Source organism: Malaya genurostris, chromosome 3 (genome assembly GCF_030247185.1).
Source record: "Malaya genurostris strain Urasoe2022 chromosome 3, Malgen_1.1, whole genome shotgun sequence".
NCBI lineage: Eukaryota > Metazoa > Arthropoda > Insecta > Diptera > Culicidae > Malaya > Malaya genurostris.
This window is the reverse complement of record NC_080572.1, coordinates 37,786,781-37,810,737: the sequence shown is the minus strand read 5'-3', so window position 1 is coordinate 37,810,737 and position 23,957 is coordinate 37,786,781. Positions and strand designations below refer to the sequence as shown.

Genomic DNA, 23,957 nt, shown 5'->3' with positions numbered 1-23,957 from the left:
CATGCTGACTTTAACTCAGATCATCTTCCTGTAGCATTCAGAATTCCCCATGAAGTTATAATTAATCCAATTAGTTATATATTCATCCATCATACAGCTAATTGGTTTGAATACAGATCTCACATTGAAAAACATGTGGATTATTAAATAACTTTAGGAAATCCTGCGGACATCGACATGGTAACAGATAATTGAATCATTGCATTATCGAAGCCTACAGCAGAAAAAAGAATTGTAACAATCTCAATGTGAATATCAGTTGTTGTGAGAAAAATTTAGATTTGCTGAACATCAAATCCAACAATTTTCTGTTTTCGAGCAATATTGCAAATAAATCATACGTTATTACATCGTAACAACGTATTCTGTGGATTGCACCAGCTTGACTGAATACTTAGACGATTCTGAAAGGAAATTATGCATCTTTTCGTGTAATATTATAACCTTTAAAACGACACCAACACATTTGTGATATTACAACAAAATTGCTGTACATCACTACTCACTATTGATGCGCAGCGATTACGATATAATATCATAACACTCTTGGTGCCGTTCTAAAGCTACACGTGTAAAAATTCATTGCCGGTACCATGATAAAAATCATGAAATCATGAATCAAAAGTCATGATTGCATGAGCGAAATGATTGATATCATGAACAATAACACATATTTCATAAATATTTTCATGATATCAATCATTTTGCGAGAAGATGCATAGTTTCATTTCGGAGTCATATACAGTATTGAGTTAAAGTGATTTAATGTACTCAATACGTTGGAGAGGAAAGTTGGCATCACTGGGAGTGCTATGCGGTGTCCTGGTGCTGCTCTAAAAAAAGTATAATTTCAATGTGTTGTTTGATACGTATAGTTAAAAATTTGGTTGAAGTTGAGAGTGCTATTTGTTGAATAATATTGATCCGCGAAACTAAAGATGCTCAAGCGGCGGCAACTGAGAATTTACCGCCCCAAAATTCAACGATGTTAACCTCGAATCGAAGCGCCGTCTACATGTCATTGTCGGATTTCTATGGAATGTGTAAAAGTTTACAAGTCGATCGTGTCATTCAGACTGAAGGTCTAGGGTTGGTCTGCAGCGGACCCATTCGCGAGTGTTTTTATTTTATTCTTTCAGTGGTCGTGTTTCATCTCGCGTTATTGACAGCAGAGCGAGCAGGAGAAAAGGGATACTGGTGAGATCGTTCCTTGGAGATATTTTATATTTTTCTTGTTTATTAGTATCGAAAATCAGGTTTTGTTGAGATCATATCTCTTTCCCTCCCTACTAACATATCTCCTATCCCGTGATGCTCGTGGAGATACAGTGGTACCCGCGGTCTCTAGAAACAACGAGTATCGGACTAACATTCCTTCCTTTCCCTCAGTAGCACAGCCTTTGGTCGTAGCCAGCGTCGTTATTGATCATTTAATAAAAAGTTAGGAGTGAGTGGGTACGTACAGTGAAAATGATTTGCTTCTCCCAAGCTTCATTTTCTTGGTTCGTTGTACATTTCCACTCATTAGGTCAATCTCGAAGTGCAACTACGGGCGATCTACTTCAGCTCAGCTCTGCTCAGTTATGTCAAGTTAATATAGATCTAAATGTAGCAACCCTGCACGCTATACAACATTGAACAGAGCACGCGGTGGGGGAGGCGGTGGCTTATTCTTCTTCCGTACCAGCACGTACCAATTGATACCGATTTTAAATCATTTTGTATGACAGTTTGAAAGTTTTGATACTCATTGTCCTATATTTTCGAAACCGAAAATCGGATCTGGATTAAATTGCACAGTATCTTTTAAAACACTGAGAGCTTTAATTTGAGTAATAATTTGTGGAAAACGGTTTAACCGTTGCTGAGAAATTCGGGAGCGGAAACCGGGCACTGGTAGGCCCAAAGTAGATTTATATATCCACCAACTAACAAGTTCTGACAACTAGATGAATTCACCAGTAAATTTTATAAAAATGTGCATCTTGTTTCGCTATGCAAAAAAATAAACATGAAATTGAAAATTTTTTGCTTACCGTGCCGTAATACCGGAACCAAAAGTTGGATCTGGATCAACTTTTCGGGGACTTTTTAAAGAATTTCAAAACCTTTCATTTGCATCTTAGTTTGTGAAAATAGGTTGAGAAATTTCCACATATTCTCATAGATTTGCACATATTGCCTTGTAATTCCGGAACCGAAAGTCGGATACAGATAAAATTCAATAGCGATCTATGGGACCATAAGACCTTTCGTTTGAATCTAAGTTTGTGAAAATCGATCACGCCATCTCTGAGAAAATCGAGTGACATTATTTGTCACATACACACATACATGCATACATACACACAGACATTTGCTCAGTTCGTCGAGCTGAGTCGAATGGTTCAAAAGTCGGTTTTCACAGTGGCAAAAATAGTGGTCCAAGGTGATAGTAACTGTCAGTTTATCGATATTCCATGAAAATCCATGCAATTTGGGAATTTTTGGAATTTGTAATCGTTCCAAAATCCAAGGTGGCGTCTTCCGGTTTATAGATAATTTTTAGACATCATTACAACATTGATATTTTCGGAGCGGGTTCGATTAGAAAATGTTGTAAAAACGATGTTTGAGCTCATATGAAAATCCGCGGTGATCAATATTCTTTGCAACTCATTACTATATGAGTATTTTTGGAACGGATTTGATGAATAGCTGCCTGAATACAACATTTGAGATAGTTTCGTAATTTAGAACGGCGACTTCCAATTCATCGATATTCCTTCAAAATCCTAACAATATGCCTATTTTCAAATTCAAATGTAGGATAAAGGAAGTACTTTGGTTACTGTGATATATTTTGGTCCGATGTACATTATGCAATTCTTTAATATATTAGGTATGCATATGTACACCAAGGATGGCTTTTATCGTATCAAAGAATGCTCACTCGCAACTCTTCCACGATTAAATCAGTGCCATTAAAGAGAATCGGAAATCATCGCAACAACAAAAAGACCGGCATGGTACATTTAACATAGAATAGACACTAGTGCGAGAGCGAATTTCTCTCGGTGAACCGTCGGAGAATCAACGGCTAGCACGCTGCTGTGGGGATTCTCTCTGAAGCAACAAACGGTCGCTTATTCTCGTTTCGCGATCCGATTCTATACAGGCAGTTGATAATTGCGATAGAATCATTTTACTATTGCCGCTTATTCTAACTATGTGCTTATAACCTTTGTATAATTTGTGTCTATGAAAATGTCTGTGAATGCTCCACACAAGGGTTTTTAAATATTGCAACCTAGTCGCAGTTCACGCAAATTTACGTGGAAGAACATTTAATATTGTGTCTTAAACTCCATGACATGAAATTCATTGAAATAAAAAAAAGAATACTTATAGCAACCGCCGTGACTTGAACCGACAATCATTGGATCGCAAGTACGTCTGTTAATCGATTGAGCCACAGAAGCATGCATCTGCTTGGCTGGTAAAAGATGCATTTAAATTCATACAGTCGCACCTGCTAGCAGAACGCAAGTTACAGTCGAAACCAGTAAAATTCAAGATCATCTAGCATTAAGTCAATACAAAAATAAATTTCCGTCATTTGACAAATTAGGGCTTTATGAATTACATCGTATGAGGGATTAAGTCACTTGTAGAATTCAATTTTTTTGGAGTGTGCTTCATTCTGATTACAAAAAAAAAATATTAGCGGGCCAAAATACATTATAGTGGAGAAATTACCTCTGTTACCCCGTAGAACAAAAATTACATTTAAAGCGTTTAAAAATCCAGGATGGAAAACCAGATGTACCGATATCATATGAAAACAATCAAAACCTGCATTTTTGCATTAAAAATGCCTTAATCTTCACCAATCTTCGATGTTGTACGTTGTTTAATTTGTTGTTTAATTATGAAGATAATCATAGATACTTTTGACGTGAATACGTCTAGGAAAATGGATCAGTCGGATGTCATTATTTTGAATCTCGGAACGATCTTAAGCATCGTTTACTCGCAACTACTCATAAAACACGTCTAAAAAATTTGTATATTCTATGGGTTTTCAACATCATTTTCCAGCACCTGCTATTGTCATCCGTTCCGAAAATATCAATTTTACAATATTCGTAGCACAACACTTTTTTGCGAATTCTTATTCGCAAAAACTTATTTTACTAAGTAAATTCCAAATAACATAAACTGATTCGAGTTACGAACTCACGCTTTAGTTTATAAATGGAGGTTTGGGTTTACTTCCGATAGCATGTAACAGATATGATGTTGTTACGTTCAGTACTACCAGAGATATTCCTGATTAAAAACTCATCGCTCTCCCCACAGGGTGACCCATAGTAAAGTAAGACATATTCAAGTAAAAACATTAGTTGGACACTAAAAAAGTATCACGAGCTTGAAATTAGGAGCAACACCCTTCCGCACGGTAATAAATAATGGAAACTGAAAGTTAATTTAAAAATTGAACCGTTTCCCCCCGTATTGCACCGGCGACCATCGGTAAGCAACAATAGAAAGAGATCAAACCAGTGAAAATTGCAGTCAGTTCGAACAGTTATTTCCAGCAAACCTTTTCACCCAGCACAATCAGATCGGCTTGAGCTTACACAAAAAAGTGGTGAACACCAACCGGGCGGAAACATCGCGCCACGCATCGTTGAACAACGTTGAACTAGAAATTGAAAGTTCATAAAGTCCACCAACAGATATCATATATTGTTTCGTGCCGCCTAAATTAGGACACTTCGGAAGACGTTATCAATCACATATGATTAACGCGGTGAGCTGATCTCTCATCTAGGTTTTTTATGATTTTATTTTTGCCTGTTATTATGCTTATGTTGTTGTTGTTGTGTATTCCAATGTTTATTATTCCTGCCGAACAATTATTCCTAAAATATGGATGTTGGCATTTTAGAGCTAACTCAGCTAACTTGAAGAAAAAAAATGCAGACTCACCTATCTCGAATACACCCGATAACAAAAAGTAATCGTCGATGGAAATAAAGCCAATGTAAAGTTGCGTCACCTACAAAATTGACTGTGACTGTGCTTGTTTCCAACAAGTTCAATTTCAATACACGTAAGTCTGCTGTTGAATCAGAAGATCATATATTCATGCGCGGTCCACCGATTTATCACAATTGTTCCAGATGATGGACTTGCTATAGTTTAGTCATTACGTTTAGTTCACATTCATCACAAATTTAATGTTTAAATTGTCGCAACTGTCAAACTGAATGAACCATTTTTCATCCAATCTTTTGAACCAGTAGTCTGATAGTAGATATTACTCTAACAAATAGAAGAGATCAATGGAAAAGCAGAAATAAAAGTTCGGGTGTGTGATGTCAGAGACATAACTGGATGTCGTTATGCTAGCTTTCCTCTTTTAAAGTACTAGAATTTGAAAATATACACCTAAAGTAAAGTACTCGAAAGAACCTTTTTGCGATAGCAAGCTTTGTATTTTTCTTGGAGATGCCTTGATCAAGCCATAATCAACACCTTGATTAAGGCAACCAAATTCGAAATGAATGGCTTCTGAGTCAGTTCTATGCAATTTGATAGTTACTTTCAGTGAAAGCAACTACCAAATTGCTGTACGGGATTAATGTATGGTATTCAGAAGCGTGTAATTCTCTAAGATACTAAACACTGTTTGGATATAAAAACCGTTTCACGCTTTATACTTGGTTTGTTCTTACTGATGTTGGTGGAAGAATCTCACTTCGACATCTAGTTCCGTCTGAAGCAGTAGAAGAAATGAACGATTTTCAATCAAAGTTTACCTTTTGTACTCGTCCAGTAGATAGTCGGAACTGATATGTGCCTGATCTCAAAACCGTCGTCCGGGTGCGAAAAAAGCAAACAAGCGTGAAAAATTCATCACGCTTGTTTGCCTCATAATTTCCAAAAGTTTTAGAAAAGTTTGTTTTTCAGTTATTTATGGTCATCTCATGCTGCTGAAAATTTAATTACAAACTGCTGATCATATTTCCGATTGCTTGTAACCCCAGAATTCATTCTTCTGGTAACCCCAGAATTCATTGATCAGTATCGGCGCCGGCCAGGCCCGAACGTAGATCGTCAAAGCAATGCGAAGGGATGTTAGTCCAACACTTGTTGTTACTAGAGGCCGTATATACTACTGGGCACTCCACAAGGGTCACGGGAGAAGGATATTAACTTTCAGTAATGGTAGGATTCCTGATTCCTAGTATGTTCCGGTTCCAAGATGCTCGGATGCACCACTGAACTCACTGACTTCCCGAATGAACGTTTCAACAATATCCGATACTGAAGTCTTGATTCACAGTTCTTATTCGTGAAAACTGAAGGAATATTTGAAATACTATCGCGTAACGAATAAAAATTTCATTACTTTTTTCTAAATGGAATTAGCTGCTACAAAATTAATAGGAATTAAACAAAATAGTTCATTCATTGTAGTGTCTTATTCTATAAACTATATTATTTTAAATTACTAAACAAAATTCAACAAATTTCACGCGCGTCTTTGTTTATTATTTTTACTCTATTATTTACCACAAAAAATGGGTAATTTGTTATATTGATTGACCTGGGCAGCCGGCTACGGAGAAAAAAATAATAATTTATCAAACAAACAAGTATCTCTATGTTATCTCTGTTATTAGAATTGTATTAAATATTAATGACATGGAAGAAGAAAAAATACCAAAGTTTAATGAAGAGATAATTTAGTAAAAAAAATTGTCGCCCTTTACTACATGAAAGCAGGATCCCAGTGGATCTATTCTTGGTTAAGTTTTTTCCACCGGATTCCACACGGCATCTAAACTGGTACTGTCCGGAGAAAGATAATAGGTACTATCAATCTCCTAGTGGACCCAGCCCCTTGCAACTCAAAATTTTAGAACTTTCGCCAAACTAATCGAAGAAAGTTCACATAAACTATTGCTGCTGTTTCGTATTGTGGTGGTGGAGAAATGCTCGGAGAGTTCGGTGGCATTATACCTTGAGCAATAAAAGGCATATGAAATAATGACACGAATTTATGCAACATTTGGTTTTGTGTTGAAATAACAACGAGTTGAATACAATAAAATGGGTATTGTAAGAAATCGTTCAATTTCTAAGTAAGTGTCGTTTATAATGCTAGTAATCTCTAGTGCATAATAATTGTATTGTCGTGATAAAGTTATGTGAATGTCATTGAATAGTATAAGTATAAATTCTTTGAAAATCCATTGTCTAACATATTTTAAAAAATTGATTTGTATTATCGTTTCCGACTGATTCACATAAGATATGAAAATTTTTATGTTAATGTTTCGAACTTATTGTTGAATAATTCATGACGCAAAACGTCACTCAACAACAACGAAAGTCAATTGGAATGGAATATATTAACAGTGAGTGCCTAGTAATTTATTTACCGTGTTTTAATCGTTAATGAAACTCGACCGAGTTCTATCATACATGTCAAGTGTATACTTTTACGTTAATTTCGTCTCATCGGCGGGAAGGGTAACAATATACGGAATTTCACAGACTAATTATATATCGGGCATTCCACGCAAAATCAGCCACACAATTTTTTTTCATCTGATTATTTTTCGGTAAAGAACTCGAAAATATTTGATACGTTTTTTTTTATTTCAATATGGTACGTGGAATTTTCGAGATATGATTTTTTGAAGTTTCGCGTTTACAAATACGTTTTTCCCTGTAAAATCTAATAAAGAAACAAAAATTCGGACAAGGAAATGTGCGTCTTTTCCGTTAGCTTTTTCTTTAGCTTTCAAATAAGCGATTCCATAAAACAACCTTTATAGTTTATTTAATGAAAATAGTTAAAAATTAATAAACAAATTCAAACTTGGGCCTATTTTTTCTTTTTTAGTTGAAAAAAGAAGCCTTAGGGGTTTAACTCAATCTTGGCAAAGTTTCAGATTGGAAAGATTAATACGACCCGCACGCGTGGAGTGTACCGCAGCGCAACTCGCTCTAATACGGGCTTAACTTGACGACACATGTCGCGCCACTGATCGAATCCTAACTTTGAAAGTTTATTGTTAACAACGTTTCAGTTAAGATCGCTGTGTAAAAATATAATCCGTAGAAAAATCCTGTAAAGGTTTATTGAAAGGATACAATGATGAAGACTACATAAAGTAATTCTAAATTGATATATATATATATATATATATATATATATATATATATATATATATATATATATATATATATATATATATATATATATATATATATATATATATATATATATATATATATATATATATATATATATATATATATATATATATATATATATATATATATATATACATATATATATATATATATATATATATATATATATATATATATATATATATATATATATATATATATATTTGTAAGCTTTACACCTTAGTGAAAGTGCAGTGACGTGACAATAGATTTTAATGGTGATGAAGAATATAAAATTGATAATTCCCAAACACAACGATTACTTTAAATTGCTTTGAATACATGTTTCACTATTTGTTCATCATAAACTCAAAATGGAATAAAAGAACATATAGTTGCTGAGCTATGAAACGATTTCGTAAGTTTTTATTATTGCAATGCGCTTAAATGTCGTTTGGGGCCACAAAGATGACTCATAAAATATTGACTTCAAAACAACGTCATCGATATAGAACATGGAATAAATTCAACGTATCATAGAAAACAAAAATAACATTTCAATGAATTGAAGCGAAACCATCGGTTATTCCAACAATTTTTATGGTTATATGTGAGTATGGGAGAGTGCTTGAGATTTATTAGACAAACTGAATTCAACTAATAAACGTAATAAATTTGGAGTTCAATGCGAATAACTTAGGTTCTTTGGTAATTCGTCAGATATGAATCGTGGGAGGGACGAATTTCTCCGATATATTACAGACTGAGCCAATTTCAACAAGTTTGGGTTCGTTTCAAAGCTACTATTGAATCGTCGATCAAGGTCGAAGATCAAATGGCTGGCACTTCCGGTTCCGAAGATATATTGGTATAAGTGACGTAAGCGACAAACGGTGTTGTATTTTTACCGCTAAATTTTCTCAGAAATAACTGTGCCGATTTTAACAAACATAGACTCGTTTGAAAGTTACTAGTCTAGGTTTGTTTGAAAGCTACTATTGAAATTTCGATATAAAGTTCGAAAATCAAATAGTTGTTACTTCCGGCTCTGAAGATATGGAAGTAGAAAAGGCGTAACGGATTACTCGCTCTTTTTTCATATGCTGAATTTTTTTCGAAGATGACTCAACGAAATTCGATGAACTTATTTGGAAGCTAACAATGTCAATCAAATTTGGAAGGACTATGGCGAACATTTCCGGTTCGAGAGGTTTTTTATATAACAATATATTTAATAAGGTACACTGCTTCAGCTCTAAGATACCGAGACCAACCATATTCGAGAGATGTAATGTTATGTGGATGAGGAAGTGTTTCTGTTTTTGTACCTGGTTATTACTTTTCGAGTTATATAGACTTTTATGTCCAAATTTGCAGTTTTTTAACTATATCTGTCACAATTGATTTCGAAAACTGAAAATAGTATTCAATTTAGATACCTTATCGTAATAGCAATCAAACAAACCATAGATTGTAGGAATCCGTCAACTATTCACCGAGATATTTTTGTGTAGTCGGTTAGATTTATAAAAAAATCGATTGTAACAGTCTTCAATTACAATCACCGGAAAAACTCCTGTTTATTCTAATAATTATTCCGTCCTATTTATTTGAATAAAGCAATCGATTGACATTTTTTCTAGTCAGAACAAAATAATAAAATGTAATGTAATAAAAAATCTGATGGAACCAAATATTTTCAATTTATAACGCAAAATATTCGTATTTTTGTATTTTCACCTTCTGGGAAGTTTCTAAACAAATCTGGTTTTATCTGGAGCTTATAGCATAAGCATAAAAATAAGAGGACAAAATAAAACAAAATTTCTTAGAATCAGTTTCCTATTTATTTAATCAAACAGATTCCAAATTATTTAACTGATCATACTCTTCAGGTTAGCTATCAGAATTGTAAATCGGAATTGCTACCCGTACGAGTTCCGCAGGGTTCGAGCGTAGCCCCAATCTTGTATAATATGCTCACTTTTGATCTTCCTAATCTATCCGTTGGTTTTCAGAAATCGCTATTCTGTGACGACACAAGTCTGTAAGCCACAGGTAGGAATCTAAGAGTGATCTGCAGTTGCCCACAAAGAAGCTTAAATATTTTCAGTAATTATCTGTCAAAATGGAAAATTGCAGCAAAAACGCAATTAATTATCTTTCCTCATAGGTCAAGAGCTTGTTTTCTTAAACCAAACAATAATCACATTCTCAAATTGAATGGCTTGGAATTGATATGGTCTGATCAAGCAAAATACGTATGGTTTAACGTATGACAAAAAACTCATTACATTACATTACATTGAAGGAATCCAGGCAAAGTGGAATAAATATATTGAATGTTTATATCCTCTTATAAGCAGAAATTCTAAAGCTCTGTCTAAAGAATTAAGTATTAATTTATAAACAAATTTTCCGAACAGCCATGCTTTATGCAGTACCAATTTTGTCAAGTTTTAGTTCCACCAGGAAGAAAACGCTTCAAAGGATTCAGAATAAAATTCTGAAAATGATTTGAAAGCGTTCACCCTGGTTTAGTACAAATGAGTTACACAGACTCATAAATATAGAACCATTAGATGTAGTGTCACAAAATATTATAAACAAATTCCGACAAAAATGGATGCAATCTTCAATTGAATCGTTTCGCTTCTTGTATTAGTTGGTAAGTTAGTATATAAGTTCCTTTTTCCCATTATACAATACAAGTAGGTTTACAATTTTCCCATCACAGAATTGCGGCTGCAAATGATGTCTTGGTAATAACCAAATCATGTACATAATAGGGCATAAAAAGTCACCATTTTTGGCTGAACACCCAATTTAAATGTTAACAAATTAAATTTTAACTCATGTTTCAATAAATATTTATTTTTAATAAAATTTTTAGAATCTGCTCGGTTTTGACAGTTCGAATTAGGAAACTCGAAATTTGAACAAATAAAAATAATTTTATGAGAAGAACCTTATTAACATTGTGAACAGTAAATCCAGGAGGTTAGTAAGTTCGAGCCCTATCTCCGAAGAGAACTCATTCACTATTTTCTATCCTAACTCGTCATCTTACGTTTTTCATTGAGTACTGATCGATAGTTAAACGTCCTTTGTTGAAACAATACGAATCTATATAAAAGTGAGTCGGTTGTGCTGCGGCCCGGTAGATTTTTCGGTAGCTAGTACAAACTGTGCTGGTTTTATCCCAATCCCTAACCTCGGCAGCCTATTTTGCTTGAGTTTCGAAAATAAGGTCAGTACTTTCAACCGGTAATACCAAATAACGGAATTAAAAAAAAATCAGTGTTGTTCAGACCAACTCACAACAGCAGAAATATGATCTACTAACAAGCAGTAACATTTGGAATGCCTTACTGCTTCATCAAAAGCAATCTGGTAAAAACTGACACAAACCGAGAGAGCAATGTGACACGAGCAACAGAAAAAAGTAGCATATGTTAGGCAAGCATACATTTGTGCACAGTCATATCTACGATGGGACCTAGTACCAAAATAATAAAGTTAGGACTATTTTTAGTGGCTTCCCTTGCCGGTCAAGTTTAAAATAGTGACATTTCGCTCCCTAAAGATAAGCCAAGCCCTAAATGAATTGCAACCCGGCATTTCATTTTCACATCGAGTATGAATTGTTTACACATAACAAAAACGTCACCATTCACTTTAGCATGTCCATGAATGACAGTTCATCAGCTCTTATCCAAAGGAGGCAAACAATAGCCTTAGACATTGCGTAATCAGACAATTTTTTCTTAAATTCCTAATCTAGTTAAACGTGGAGACTGTAAAAACCTAGCAATACTCACTTCAATGTCAAACATTGTAAGCTGGAATAGTCTAACGATCGCCAATCAGATTAAAGTTAAACTAGCCAGCTGTCTTACTAACACAGTACACTATAACGAAACAAAAGCGACACGGAATTCAACACCACCCGGTCCTAATCGCACCGTCTCTAAACGCGTATCGGAGTCACGCGAAATATCGATGCACTTGAGAGGAACGCCGCTAGTACACTGAATTCACGGTCGACCTACGACTAATCATCAGCCACCTCGTTTCGCCTTTCCTTGCCTTGCTGTGCCATGCCAGTGATGCTCACAAGAGCCAACCAACACACCACAACACAATGCAAGAAGGAAACAAGAGGTTCCCCGTTACACTCACGTAACCAGGCGCGGCACCCGATGAGTGAACGAAGCGAAAACATCTGAAATCATATTTCTCTTCGTCTTACGATGTGGCTCTGATAGCAGCTTGAACCATCGGAACAGACTTGTATCGTCACAGAATAGAGATCTCTGGCAACCACCGGGTAGATTTGAAAGATCAGAAGTGACTATATTTTACAAGATTGGAGCTACGCTCGAACTTTGAGGAACCCCTATTCGTAAGAGTAGCAATTCATATTTACAATTCTAATAGCTAACCTGGAGAGTACGATCAGTTAAATACTTTTTAATCATTTTGATCAAATAAATAGGAAAACTGAAAATCAGATATTTTTTATATTAAAGCTTTGTATCAAACACTGTCGGATGCTTTTACTATTTTCTATGCAATATTGGACCTTTAATAAGAATACTAAAGATTCCAGCATTACCAGGAGCCTTCATGTTTTTTCCTTATGATTGACTGCATTTCATGATGTGCTTATGATTGACTGAATCTCATCAATTTTTTCAGTAATGTAACAATACTTGAGTTTGAATATAATCGTATTTCAATGAGACTTCATTTTCAATAGGACTGACAACGTTCGAAAGAGCAGAAATTGGTTTCTGAGGATTTTAAAGAACCTTAAATAGTTTCCAGAATGGTTTAGAATATGGTTTAATTTGTTCAACTTCTTTAGCGAAATTTCCATTTCGCAAAAGAGTCCTATGTTTAATTTCTCCTATGTTTAATTTCTTTTTGTAAATCCTTAACTATGGTTTTCATATCAAGATCGCGATAACGTTTTTATATTCGCAATAATATTCTGTTTTCAAGAAATATTGCAGATAAATCACACGTTATCACATCGAAACAACGTATTGAGTACATTAAAGCTGAGCTGAGCTGAAGTAGATCGCCCGTAGTTGCACTTCGTGATTGACCTAATGAGTGTAAATGTACAACGAACCAAGAAAATGAAGCTTGGGAGAAGCAAATCATTTTCACTGTACGTACCCACTCACTCCTAACTTTTTATTAAATGATCAATAACGACGCTGGCTACGACCAAAGGCTGTGCTACTGAGGGAAAGGAAGGAATGTTAGTCCGATACTCGTTGTTTCTAGAGACCGCGGGTACCACTGTATCTCCACGAGCATCACGGGATAGGAGATATGTTAGTAGGGAGGGAAAGAGATCCGGATATGTTTTGGTAAACAATATGATCTCAACAAAACCTGATTTTCGATACTAATAAACAAGAAAAATATAAAATATCTCCAAGGAACGATCTCACCAGTATCCCTTTTCTCCTGCTCGCTCTGCTGTCAATAACGCGAGATGAAACACGACCACTGAAAGAATAAAATAAAAACACTCGCGAATGGGTCCGCTGCAGACCAACCCTAGACCTTCAGTCTGAATGACACGATCGACTTGTAAACTTTCACACATTCCATAGAAATCCGACAATGACATGTAGACGGCGCTTCGATTCGAGGTTAACATCGTTGAATTTTGGGGCGGTAAATTCTCAGTTGCCGCCGCTTGAGCATCTTTAGTTTCGCGGATCAATATTATTCAACAAATAGCACTCTCAACTTCAACCAAATTTTTAACTATACGTATCAAACAACACATTGAAATTATACTTTTTTTAGAGCAGCACCAGGACACCGCATAGCACTCCCAGTGATGCCAACTTTCCTCTCCAACGTATTGAGTACATTAAATCACTTTAACTCAATACTGTATATGATTCCGAAATGAAATTATGCATCTTCTCGCAAAATGATTGATATCATGAAAATATTTATGAAATATGTGTTATTGTTCATGATATCAATCATTTCGCTCATGCAATCATGACTTTTGATTCATGATTTCATGATTTTTATCATGGTACCGGCAATGAATTTTTACACGTGTAGCTTTAGAACGGCACCAAGAGTGTTATGATATTATATCGTAATCGCTGCGCATCAGTAGTGAGTAGTGATGTACAGCAATTTTGTTGTAATATCACAAATGTGTTGGTGTCGTTTTAAAGGTTATAATATTACACGAAAAGATGCATAATTTCCTTTCAGAATCGTCTAAGTATTCAGTCAAGCTGGTGTAATCTACAGAATACGTTGTTACGATGTAATAACGTATGATTTATTTGCAATATTGCTCGAAAACAGAAAATTGTTGGATTTGATGTTCAGCAAATCTAAATTTTTCTCACAACAACTGATATTCACATTGAGATTGTTACAATTCTTTTTTCTGCTGTAGGCTTCGATAATGCAATGATTCAATTATCTGTTACCATGTCGATGTCCGCAGGATTTCCTAAAGTTATTTAATAATCCACATGTTTTTCAAGGTGAGATCTGTATTCAAACCAATTAGCTGTATGATGGTTGAATATATAACTAATTGGATTAATTATAACTTCATGGGGAATTCTGAATGCTACAGGAAGATGATCTGAGTCAAAGTCAGCATGAGCAATCATTCATTACAAATATGACTTTGATCTGTTAGAACCAGATCAATTGTAGAGGTGTTTCTCGCGGAAGAGAAACAAGTCGGATTACTGGGATAAAGAACTGTGAAGTAATCAACAGAGTTTATCATGAAATATTTTTCCATTACGATTATTTTGTCTACAATTCCACTGGACAAGCTTTGCATTCAAATCCCCTATTACGAAAAAATAGGTCGATGTCTTGGGAGTTTTTGCAAATCGCCTATAAAGAAATTTATTTGTTTACCGACACATTGGAATAGCAAATATGCTCTAACGATAAAATAGTTTCCATGAATGGTTGAAATTTCCAATCCCAAGCTGTTGGGCAAAGATGGCAACTCCACCACCCATTCCAGTAAAACTGTCAAATCAATGAACCACATAATGTGGGTTGCATATCAATTTGGTTTAAGAAATAAGCAATAGCAGCATTTATTTGTGAATTTTAGAAAATTAGAAAATTCATCTTCACTCGATTTTAAAGATCGAGCATTCCAATTTAAAATATTCAAATAAATATTTAACATCAGAATTGAATTTTTAATTTATTATAATATTACTGACATATTGCCACACTGAATTCGAATTCATTCGGATGATCATTTGAAAAAGCTAATCTTGTAAGTAGATCGTTTTATTTTCCATTATCTCGCTAAAATCGACTTCGTGAACGGCTTTGGAGAATTATAGGTAGGTGGTTGTCTGCCTGTCACGCTAGCGTAACTGTAACCAGATGAAGAAGACGACAAAACAGATTTACCTACTCATAACTTGTTTTCATTAGAAGACGAAGTGTTTGGTGTATCCGTTTTTTGTTTGCGTCTGTTGCGGAAGCCAATCCATCAATCAAGACTCGACATTCTCCTCTTCGTCCGATTTGAAATGAGACTTTTACTTCCGGGAGAAAAGCAGAAAGCTCAGTACGGAATACTTTGAATTCGGAGATCATCACCGTCACTGGAGGCATAGATTGTTGTTTCTTCCCAGAACGATAAGCGTCCATTTTGGGAATTTTTGAAGAATTTTCTTCAAATATATAGGGGTTACGTTTTGAAGCTTTTGATCAATATTTCCGGTACTCCCCGAGCCGAGCACTGAGAGGTGGTATAACCGATGTCGATTCGTCTGGCAATCAACTTACCAGACCTGTCCAGTTGAAGAATTATACGTCTAGTTAAAAGAATTTTGTTCGTTTTTTCTGCTATCCTATAAGACCTTTCATTTGAATCTAAGATTGTGAAAATCAGTTTAGTCATCTCTGAGAAAATTGGGTACACATTTTTTGTACATGTTTCACTGTTATTCTGAAACCGGAAATCGGATCCGGAGAAAATTCAATAATGCCATTCCATAGAAAGGCAGAAAAAAAATTGTGATATTTGTAATTTAGGCCAGTTTATTTTATATCGTCTATGTTCCACATCAACAGCCCGAACAACCTCATTTGGCTACTCCTTGTGTGAACTAACTTAGAATTATCCTACCAATTTGACGGCTCTTGCTGAAAATATCCACCCCCATTGCTGAAAATACTCCCCCTCCCTATCATCTCTGAACGAGCAGCACCTCTGCATTTCATTTCATCGTCAATCTGCAAATAAATTTCGACGGCCAAATGGAGCGTACACTCAGAAAAATAGTATGGTAACTGTTACTATATAGAGGGTCAACTTGACCATGAAAGTATAACACATGGATCAATAAGTCCCCACGGAGAACCCTTCGATCATAAAATTGCGATATCGCAGTTTTTGATTTTTGCGATAGTTTATTTAACTAATTTCTTTTTGATTCAACCAATATGGTTTTTGATTTGCATATATTCAAGTAGTTGAAAAATATATTGTTTTGAATGCTGTCAAATGCCGGAGACAGTTGAAAGCAAAACAATAATCGCAATGCAAAATCAACAACTTTTTTAGTTGAAATCTGTTCGCGTCGCTTCAAAATGTCAATGAAAACAACATCGATGGTTAAAGCGTTTGGTGAAATTGTGTTCATTTGATTTGAGAAATTCATGATTCCATTACAAGTGTTTATCTAACAGCGGTGTTGTGATAAAGTTAACCTTGTTTAAGATGAAAAAGATTTGGTGACAAATTGGAAAATGTTAATGAATGATCATCGCGTAATCTTTCAGGTATGCGCAAATATTTTATGCTTCAAATTCGATCATTGATTTACTTCCAGCAGGCTGTTTTACTTCCTGCTGTTTGAACCGATGATGATGTTCATGCATTAGCAATAAAACGCTTTTTGACATGAATTTAATTTATAAAAATAACAGGAGCAAAGGGTTTCAAACACACAGAACGCGCTGCGATTGAATGGCACGTTTGAATTGCCGTCGCAAAATTCCAATTCCCAGCGGTTAATGCACCCAAGCTCATATAAATTGACTAAAATTATCAGTGCATAACTTTAGTTCAACCATTTGAAGGCATCATCTTTCAATACTCATTTTAGGTTAATTTAATAAAAATATCTAAAACAAATAAAACCGATTTATTTTTAACTAACAGAATTTTGTTTCAATAACAACACCTGTTATTTCAACTAAAATATTTGTTGAAACTGAAAGGTATGTGTCCTCACTAATTGACAGCATTTTTTTTTTCAAACAGTTAAATTAGTTGTTTCAACCATCGTTTCTGCTAATCGAAAAACAAAAATGACAGTTTAGTTAAAACTACAATCGATTAGTTGTACCAAATTTTAACCAATCGAATTCAGAAAATCAACTAATATTCTGGTTGAAATGGGATCGCGGGTGGTCCGAGACTAAAGCAGAGATGGCGCTCGTAGTAAACCAGTAACCACGTCTTTCTAGAGTACTAACCTTTGCTTGAAACTGGTCAAAATTTTAAGTCGATCCGACCAGAAACAGCTGAGTTCTCGAGGTTGGAGTAAAGTCGTTTTGTAGTTTGTTCAAAAAATGGAAAAAAAACCGAGTTTCGTTATTTGATAAAACATTGTTTTTTAATGGGTAAAAACACCGTGCAAGCGAAACAATGCATTGAAAAATGTTATCCGGACTCTTATCCATCAAAAGCAACGATTTGTCGGTGGTTCGCCGAGTTTAAACGTGGTCGTACCGACACAAATGACGCGGAACGCTCGGGTAGACCGGTGGAAGCCGTTACACTGGAAAATGTGAGTGAAGTGACAAAAATTATAATGAAAGATCGTAAAGTGAAGCTCCGTGAGATTGCTGAGATGATACAGATATCATACGGAAGTGTATTTACTATCCTTCATGAAAAATTGAGCATGAAAAAGGTTTTTTCCAAGTAGGTGCCGCGATTGCTTTCGATGGAACAAAAACAGCAACGAGTCACCCTGCCACAAGTCGATGGAAACAATGGCGAAATTGAACGAATTGGGCTTTGTACTGCTTCCCCACCCCCCATACTCGCCAGATTTAGCCCCCAGTGACTACTGGCTCTTTGTTGATCTTAAAAAAATGCTCCAGGGAAAAAGATTTGGCTCAAATGAGGAGGTCGTCGCTGAAACTGAAGCTTATTTTGAAGCGAAAGATAATTTTTTTTATAAACATGGTATTGAAAAATTGGAAAAACGTTGGAACCATTGTATCACCATAAAAGGTGATTATGTTGATGAATAAAAAAAATTTTGCAAAAAAAATGTTGTTTCCATTGTTAGTCTCGGGACTTATTGATCCATGTGTTAGTGGTTTTCAACCGACTATGAAATCAGAAGATTTCAACAATAGTCAATTTCATGCTTACTATAAATGGTATTGGCTCTAGAATAGTAATATTGAACAGTATATTGTACGAATAACTAATACGAATGAGATGGTTAGCCTCACCATGACCGAATCCTCATATACATTGTAGTTTTTGCTACAACCAGAGGCATGGTATTTTTGACATTTCACTACTAGTTATTTCAAAACTAAAAACGGTGGTTGATGCAACAATGCTGAAGATCAGTAAAACATGCGCTAATGTTGAAAAGTTTTATGAGTTTAAATTCTAGAACCGGAAAAACAAAATAGTTTCATTGAGTTCTATTTTATTTTCGCATCTAATCAAAGTTATATGATGATATGCCTGGTGAAATATTGATTAGCAACGTAGACACGGAGAAGCATTACTTGGTAGCAGCTGTTGTTCCAAGCACTGACCGGTGGAGTTTTTCCTGAAGCAGGAACGGATAGCATGAACGAAATTAATAACCAAAAGAATTATTATTTTTTCCGTCGAATTCGTGCGTTTTGTGGAAACGGGAAGCGGATGATTTTCTTCTTTTTCTTCAATCGCTTGATGTTGTTTCTACAGTGACCGATAATGAATGAATGGTCCGTCGATTTTTCTGAAAAACATAGCCGTTGTTGGCAAAATTGTTGAAAAATTCAATTTCAACAACGGAAACTAATAAGGCTACAAACTTTACTCACCTGCAAGACCTACCAAATTACACAAAGTCAGAATATAAAATATTTTTTTAAATCAATCACTGATGTATTACCCACGTGTGAAATTTTCTGCTATATTGTAACTTTATGTGACAATAACATAGTACATCCGTTTATTGCCATTTGTATAGTCAGCACAAAAGACGTACATATTCGATTGAAAAACACTCGAGAAAACACTATACGATAATGTGCTTACTACATAAATTCTGTTGATATGGACTATATAAATAGTGTTTTTAAACCTCACAATCGTCTTTCAAACCATATTTTTATTATACCATATTCACATGGTAGTAAAAACCATTTCGCTTCTCATATATTTAGAGGCTGGAGAGCAATTTCACCTTACTAGAAATTGTGATTTTAACTATTTGTACTATATTTGAGATGGCTAACATTGTCAGTATGACCAATTAATTAAGTCGTAGTCTTTGTTGTGTAGTAATTTATACAATACAGATGGCGAACAGTCATACATTATGGTGGTTGCTACTATTCAAGCGTATAGTTTAATGACCATGAAAAACAGGTTACGGTTACTGTGGTTTTTTTCTTAGTGTACCATACGAAGAACTCGGAGCAAGAGAGAAAAACTGAGATAACGCATGGTTCGTCATCATTCAAAATAACTCATTCTCCGACAGTGTGATGTCTAATGCCCATGTGTCCGTTACTGTGGGTGTGAGTTAGTAGAACTGCTCGATATTAGTAGAGAAAGAAAGAGAATTCAAGGTCATCTCAACATGATACAGATATCTGAACAGGTTATTTAGTTCAGTTTAGAATCAATAATAATTAGGGATACACAGCGTAGACGACCTCACAGGATTATTAATTAGAACAAAATTCATGTATACTATCATATTTTGAAAAGAATCATTGTTTTATTCAAGCAGTTAGCATTTGCCATTTATTTATTGTTCAAGTACAGAAGTATCGAGAATTGCACCGGTTCCTCTCATTCCGGTGGCAGGGGGATACCATTTTCATGGAGCGTAAAATTAATGTTCGAACCACAATGGATTGCCATAAATAATTAAGGCGTTTTTGTGACAACGGCCAATAAACTAACAAAACATCAACTTTGAAAAAGAATTCCGGATGTTTCAGTGCTTGCTGAGAATTATTCATAAAGTAAAATTAAAGTACGACAACAATGAAATTATCCGTTATTATTCATAACAGTAAACGAAAAAATAGTTTTAGTCTTTGTCTGATATTGAAATTGATACTAAATTGAACATCAACTGCCTACAATTTCTTGTGGTATTAAACAATGAGGTGATTATCTATAGAAGTGATACTTTTGAGTCGAAATAATACACTACAAAACTAACATACTTCAACTTTGAATATTAGGAGTAACATCCAATCCATCCAACACACAAATTAAGCCGACGACTGAATTTACTGACTATTTGTGCTCTAATCGCTTAAGTAAATTAAAAGTTTCTACTTATTGCATAATGGTTTAAACTAACAGGGAAAAGTCAGCGCGCATAATTTATTCAACATTCGACTATCATGTGTAGAAACTTACCTGATGCACCGTGACAGCCATATCAATTCCACTCCAATATCTGCACCTCCTTTCACCAGGCACGCAACCAATTCAATTTTCTGCAAAATTGAAGAAATTTTGAATGGAACCACGAAACCGAGAAATAAAGTAAATTGTAGCGAAAATTTCGAATGAAGATGAATTTTGAAGACTAATTATATAACAATTACCCACCGGACTAAATATTACCGGAATATTGGTTATATCATGACCAGATGGTACCACCGTTAGAAGATAGGTCAAGAAACCGAAAGAATATTTATCTTGGCTATTTTTAAAGCAAAGGTTTGCATCATACTGGCAAACATAAACAGAACAGAAAAAGCTTTCATTTGATTGTTGGTGAAGCTACATCGATACCGATGTGTTACGAATGTAGTTACTCACCTCTTATTCTAGATGTACCAAAAACTGTAGAATTGTGAATTTTTATAATTTGTTTACGGTCAACAGTAACAAACTAGTCTAGCCCGACCTTTATCTGATACATGACTATTATTGTACAGAACGGTGGAGAAGGCAAACTAGATTGTCACAATCGATCGAACAATCGATCACACACATCTGCACTAACCACTAACTATCAGCGTTGCCAGGTCATTTTTCGAAAAATCGGTATTTGGCGCAAAAATCTATCTGTACCATATCGGTATCAGAATCCCGTAACATAAGTACCAGGAAAACCAAAGCACCATTTTGGCGAGCAAAAAAAAAGGTTCCACAGCAACCTTTTCTCATGTCTCATGTCTATAGCAGCCCTTACACGTGACAATATTATTGTCAATCCAAAGTATTGTCAATACCGTCAATCCAATTGACTTGGTAACTTGAGTCCGCATTTTTCGAAATAATTAAGCGTTTGAAGCTTCAAATATTGCAACTGAACATTGAAACATTGAGAGAAGAGTCCATTGTACATATTTGACGGTTTCCTCAATTTTCGTCAATCCAATGAAGTTTCCATTACACGATCAAAAGTATTGTCAATACTCCTTGTATTGACAATAATATTGTCTCGTGTAAGGGCTGCTTATCCAAGCTAAAACCGAAAATCGGTATTTATCTGTACGATCCGTAAATTATTGCGGTATAGAGGTCAAATATCTGTATAAATACCGAGAAATCGGTATACATGGCAACGTTGCTAACTATTGCCATCAGAGATGCCAGGTGAAAATTCCAAATATCTTCAAACAGGGTTGGAAAAGTCTGTATATCCGAAAAAAAATCTGCAGTCAGCAAGTATTGTACGATTCAGACGATCCGGCTTCTTCCGTCACCGTCACCGGAACGTCAGCCTCCGTCAAAATTAGTCAAACTAGTTTTCCCTTTGCGCATTCACACGATCCAGCAGAGATCCGGAACGTCAACGGCAAGCTCCGTCAACATTTCTCCGAAAGAATATTTGACGGACTGTGATTATCGCACACATGCACGATTCATATGATTACGGTATTGAGCTGACGTTTGTTATGTATGTATTCGGTGTCAAGATCCCACTCTTAAACAAAATATACCACATATATGTAATTAAACTAATCAGTAGATTTGCAAAGTACGTTAAGTTGTTGAGTGGAACTGATGGTTTTGTTTTTTCCGCTCTCTAGTTAATTTTGAAAGATATTTATTCGATTAAAAGGTAGGACAACAACAGATTGATTGGCTTCAAAAGCTCCCAGATTTTGTATTAGTGAAATAAGATTGTGCGAAACTAAGTTCTTCAAATTCTGCGTGTAAGAAAATGACATGACGGACACGGATAAGAAACCGGATCGTGTGAATTAGAATGACGGTGACGGACGTTGACGTTCCGGTGACGGTGACGGAAGAAGCCGGACCGTCTGAATCGTACTTATGTCTTGCTGGCAGCCATTTCTCTATAAAGTATGATACGCTAAACAGAACTGGCGAGCAAAAAAAAGGTCGCGACAATTTCAAAAGTCTGAAAATTTTGACGAAAGTCTGCAAAAAACTCGATTTTTAAAAGTCTGCAAAAGTCTGCACAACAAAAATTGTCTGCAGCACTATGTACGAAATCGCAAATTTATGGCCCGTTTACACTTCTGCTGGCTGCCAGCATGCTGATGTCAGTGTACTGCCCTCTTAGGAAAAAACGTTCAACGGTGGTCCAATGATTGAACGTATTGGACCAACGAAGGACCACCGTTGAACGTTTTTTTCCTAAGAGGGCAGTACACTGACACCAGCATCAGGGCTTGCAAATTGAAGCAACGAATATGAACAAAAGGGTTTCACCATCTGTGCTATTCACACACATTCGTATGTCAGGTAGAATTCACAGCGCAACCCAAGCAAGGAGAGCTGCTTCGTTCGTTCATTAGTTCATGAATATGCCCGCTTGCTGAGACCTATGCTTCATGAGGTTAGCATTTGATGAATGGTTCTCATATTGTAGATGCCTATTAGGAAACTAGATTCACAACTTTTAGTTCTGATGAATATTAATTTAAAAAACATTGCTTTTAGTGTTTCTAGGATATATACACAGGCTATGGCTCAAATGCAAAATTTCTGCTATAAAATGTTGAAAGTATGTTTAAAATGTGATCAAATTTGGTCTTGGAATGCGAACATTATGTTAAAAATGATTTCTGTAAACCCACACTTTAAATATAAACCGTAAACATTGCCTATATGACTTTGCTTCGCGTCTTGTAGCACGCCGTGAGGCAAGGTCTTCTTTCTCGTACAATACTAACGAGAGCGAACTCTTCATTTCATTACATTGTCATGGATTGCTTAGTTCATGTGTTAACTGAGACTAAGAGCACAGACAATGTACTTGGCAAGGGGAATTGGTCTACTCAGTAGCATATACTCTCACGCATCCAGTTTCTCTCTAATATAGGTCTCTCATTCAGCTATGTCAAGCAAAGTATTCACAGTAAATATTTTTTGTTGCTTCGTTCGTTTGAGGATTCACAATACAAGCCCTGACCAGCATGCTGGCAGCCAGCAGAATTGTAAACGCTACATTACAGACAAATCTGCAGATCTGGCTTCTCTGAATGCCATCCAGAAAACTCACGCTTTTTTTATAACGGCC

The 23,957-nt window shown here is 35.5% G+C and overlaps 1 protein-coding gene across 3 annotated transcripts in view; it reads right to left on the bottom strand.

Annotated features, from left to right (window-relative positions):
* Positions 1 to 21,458, bottom strand: part of LOC131435035 (NADH-cytochrome b5 reductase 2) — a 37,896-nt gene extending 16,438 nt beyond the window's left edge. The window contains exons 1-2 of one of the 3 annotated variants that reach the window (XM_058602499.1): positions 21,278 to 21,458; positions 20,870 to 20,949 (exon numbers count right to left, since the gene is read on the bottom strand). In XM_058602499.1, coding sequence (XP_058458482.1) covers positions 20,870 to 20,890 — 21 coding nt within the window. In that variant the 5' untranslated portion in view covers positions 20,891 to 20,949; positions 21,278 to 21,458. Of the gene's footprint in view, positions 1 to 12,017; positions 12,238 to 20,869; positions 20,950 to 21,064; positions 21,205 to 21,277 lie in introns of those variants that run through there. The other 2 variants (XM_058602501.1, XM_058602502.1) reach the window with 2 other exon arrangements.
* Between the last annotated feature and the right edge of the window lie 2,499 nt (positions 21,459 to 23,957).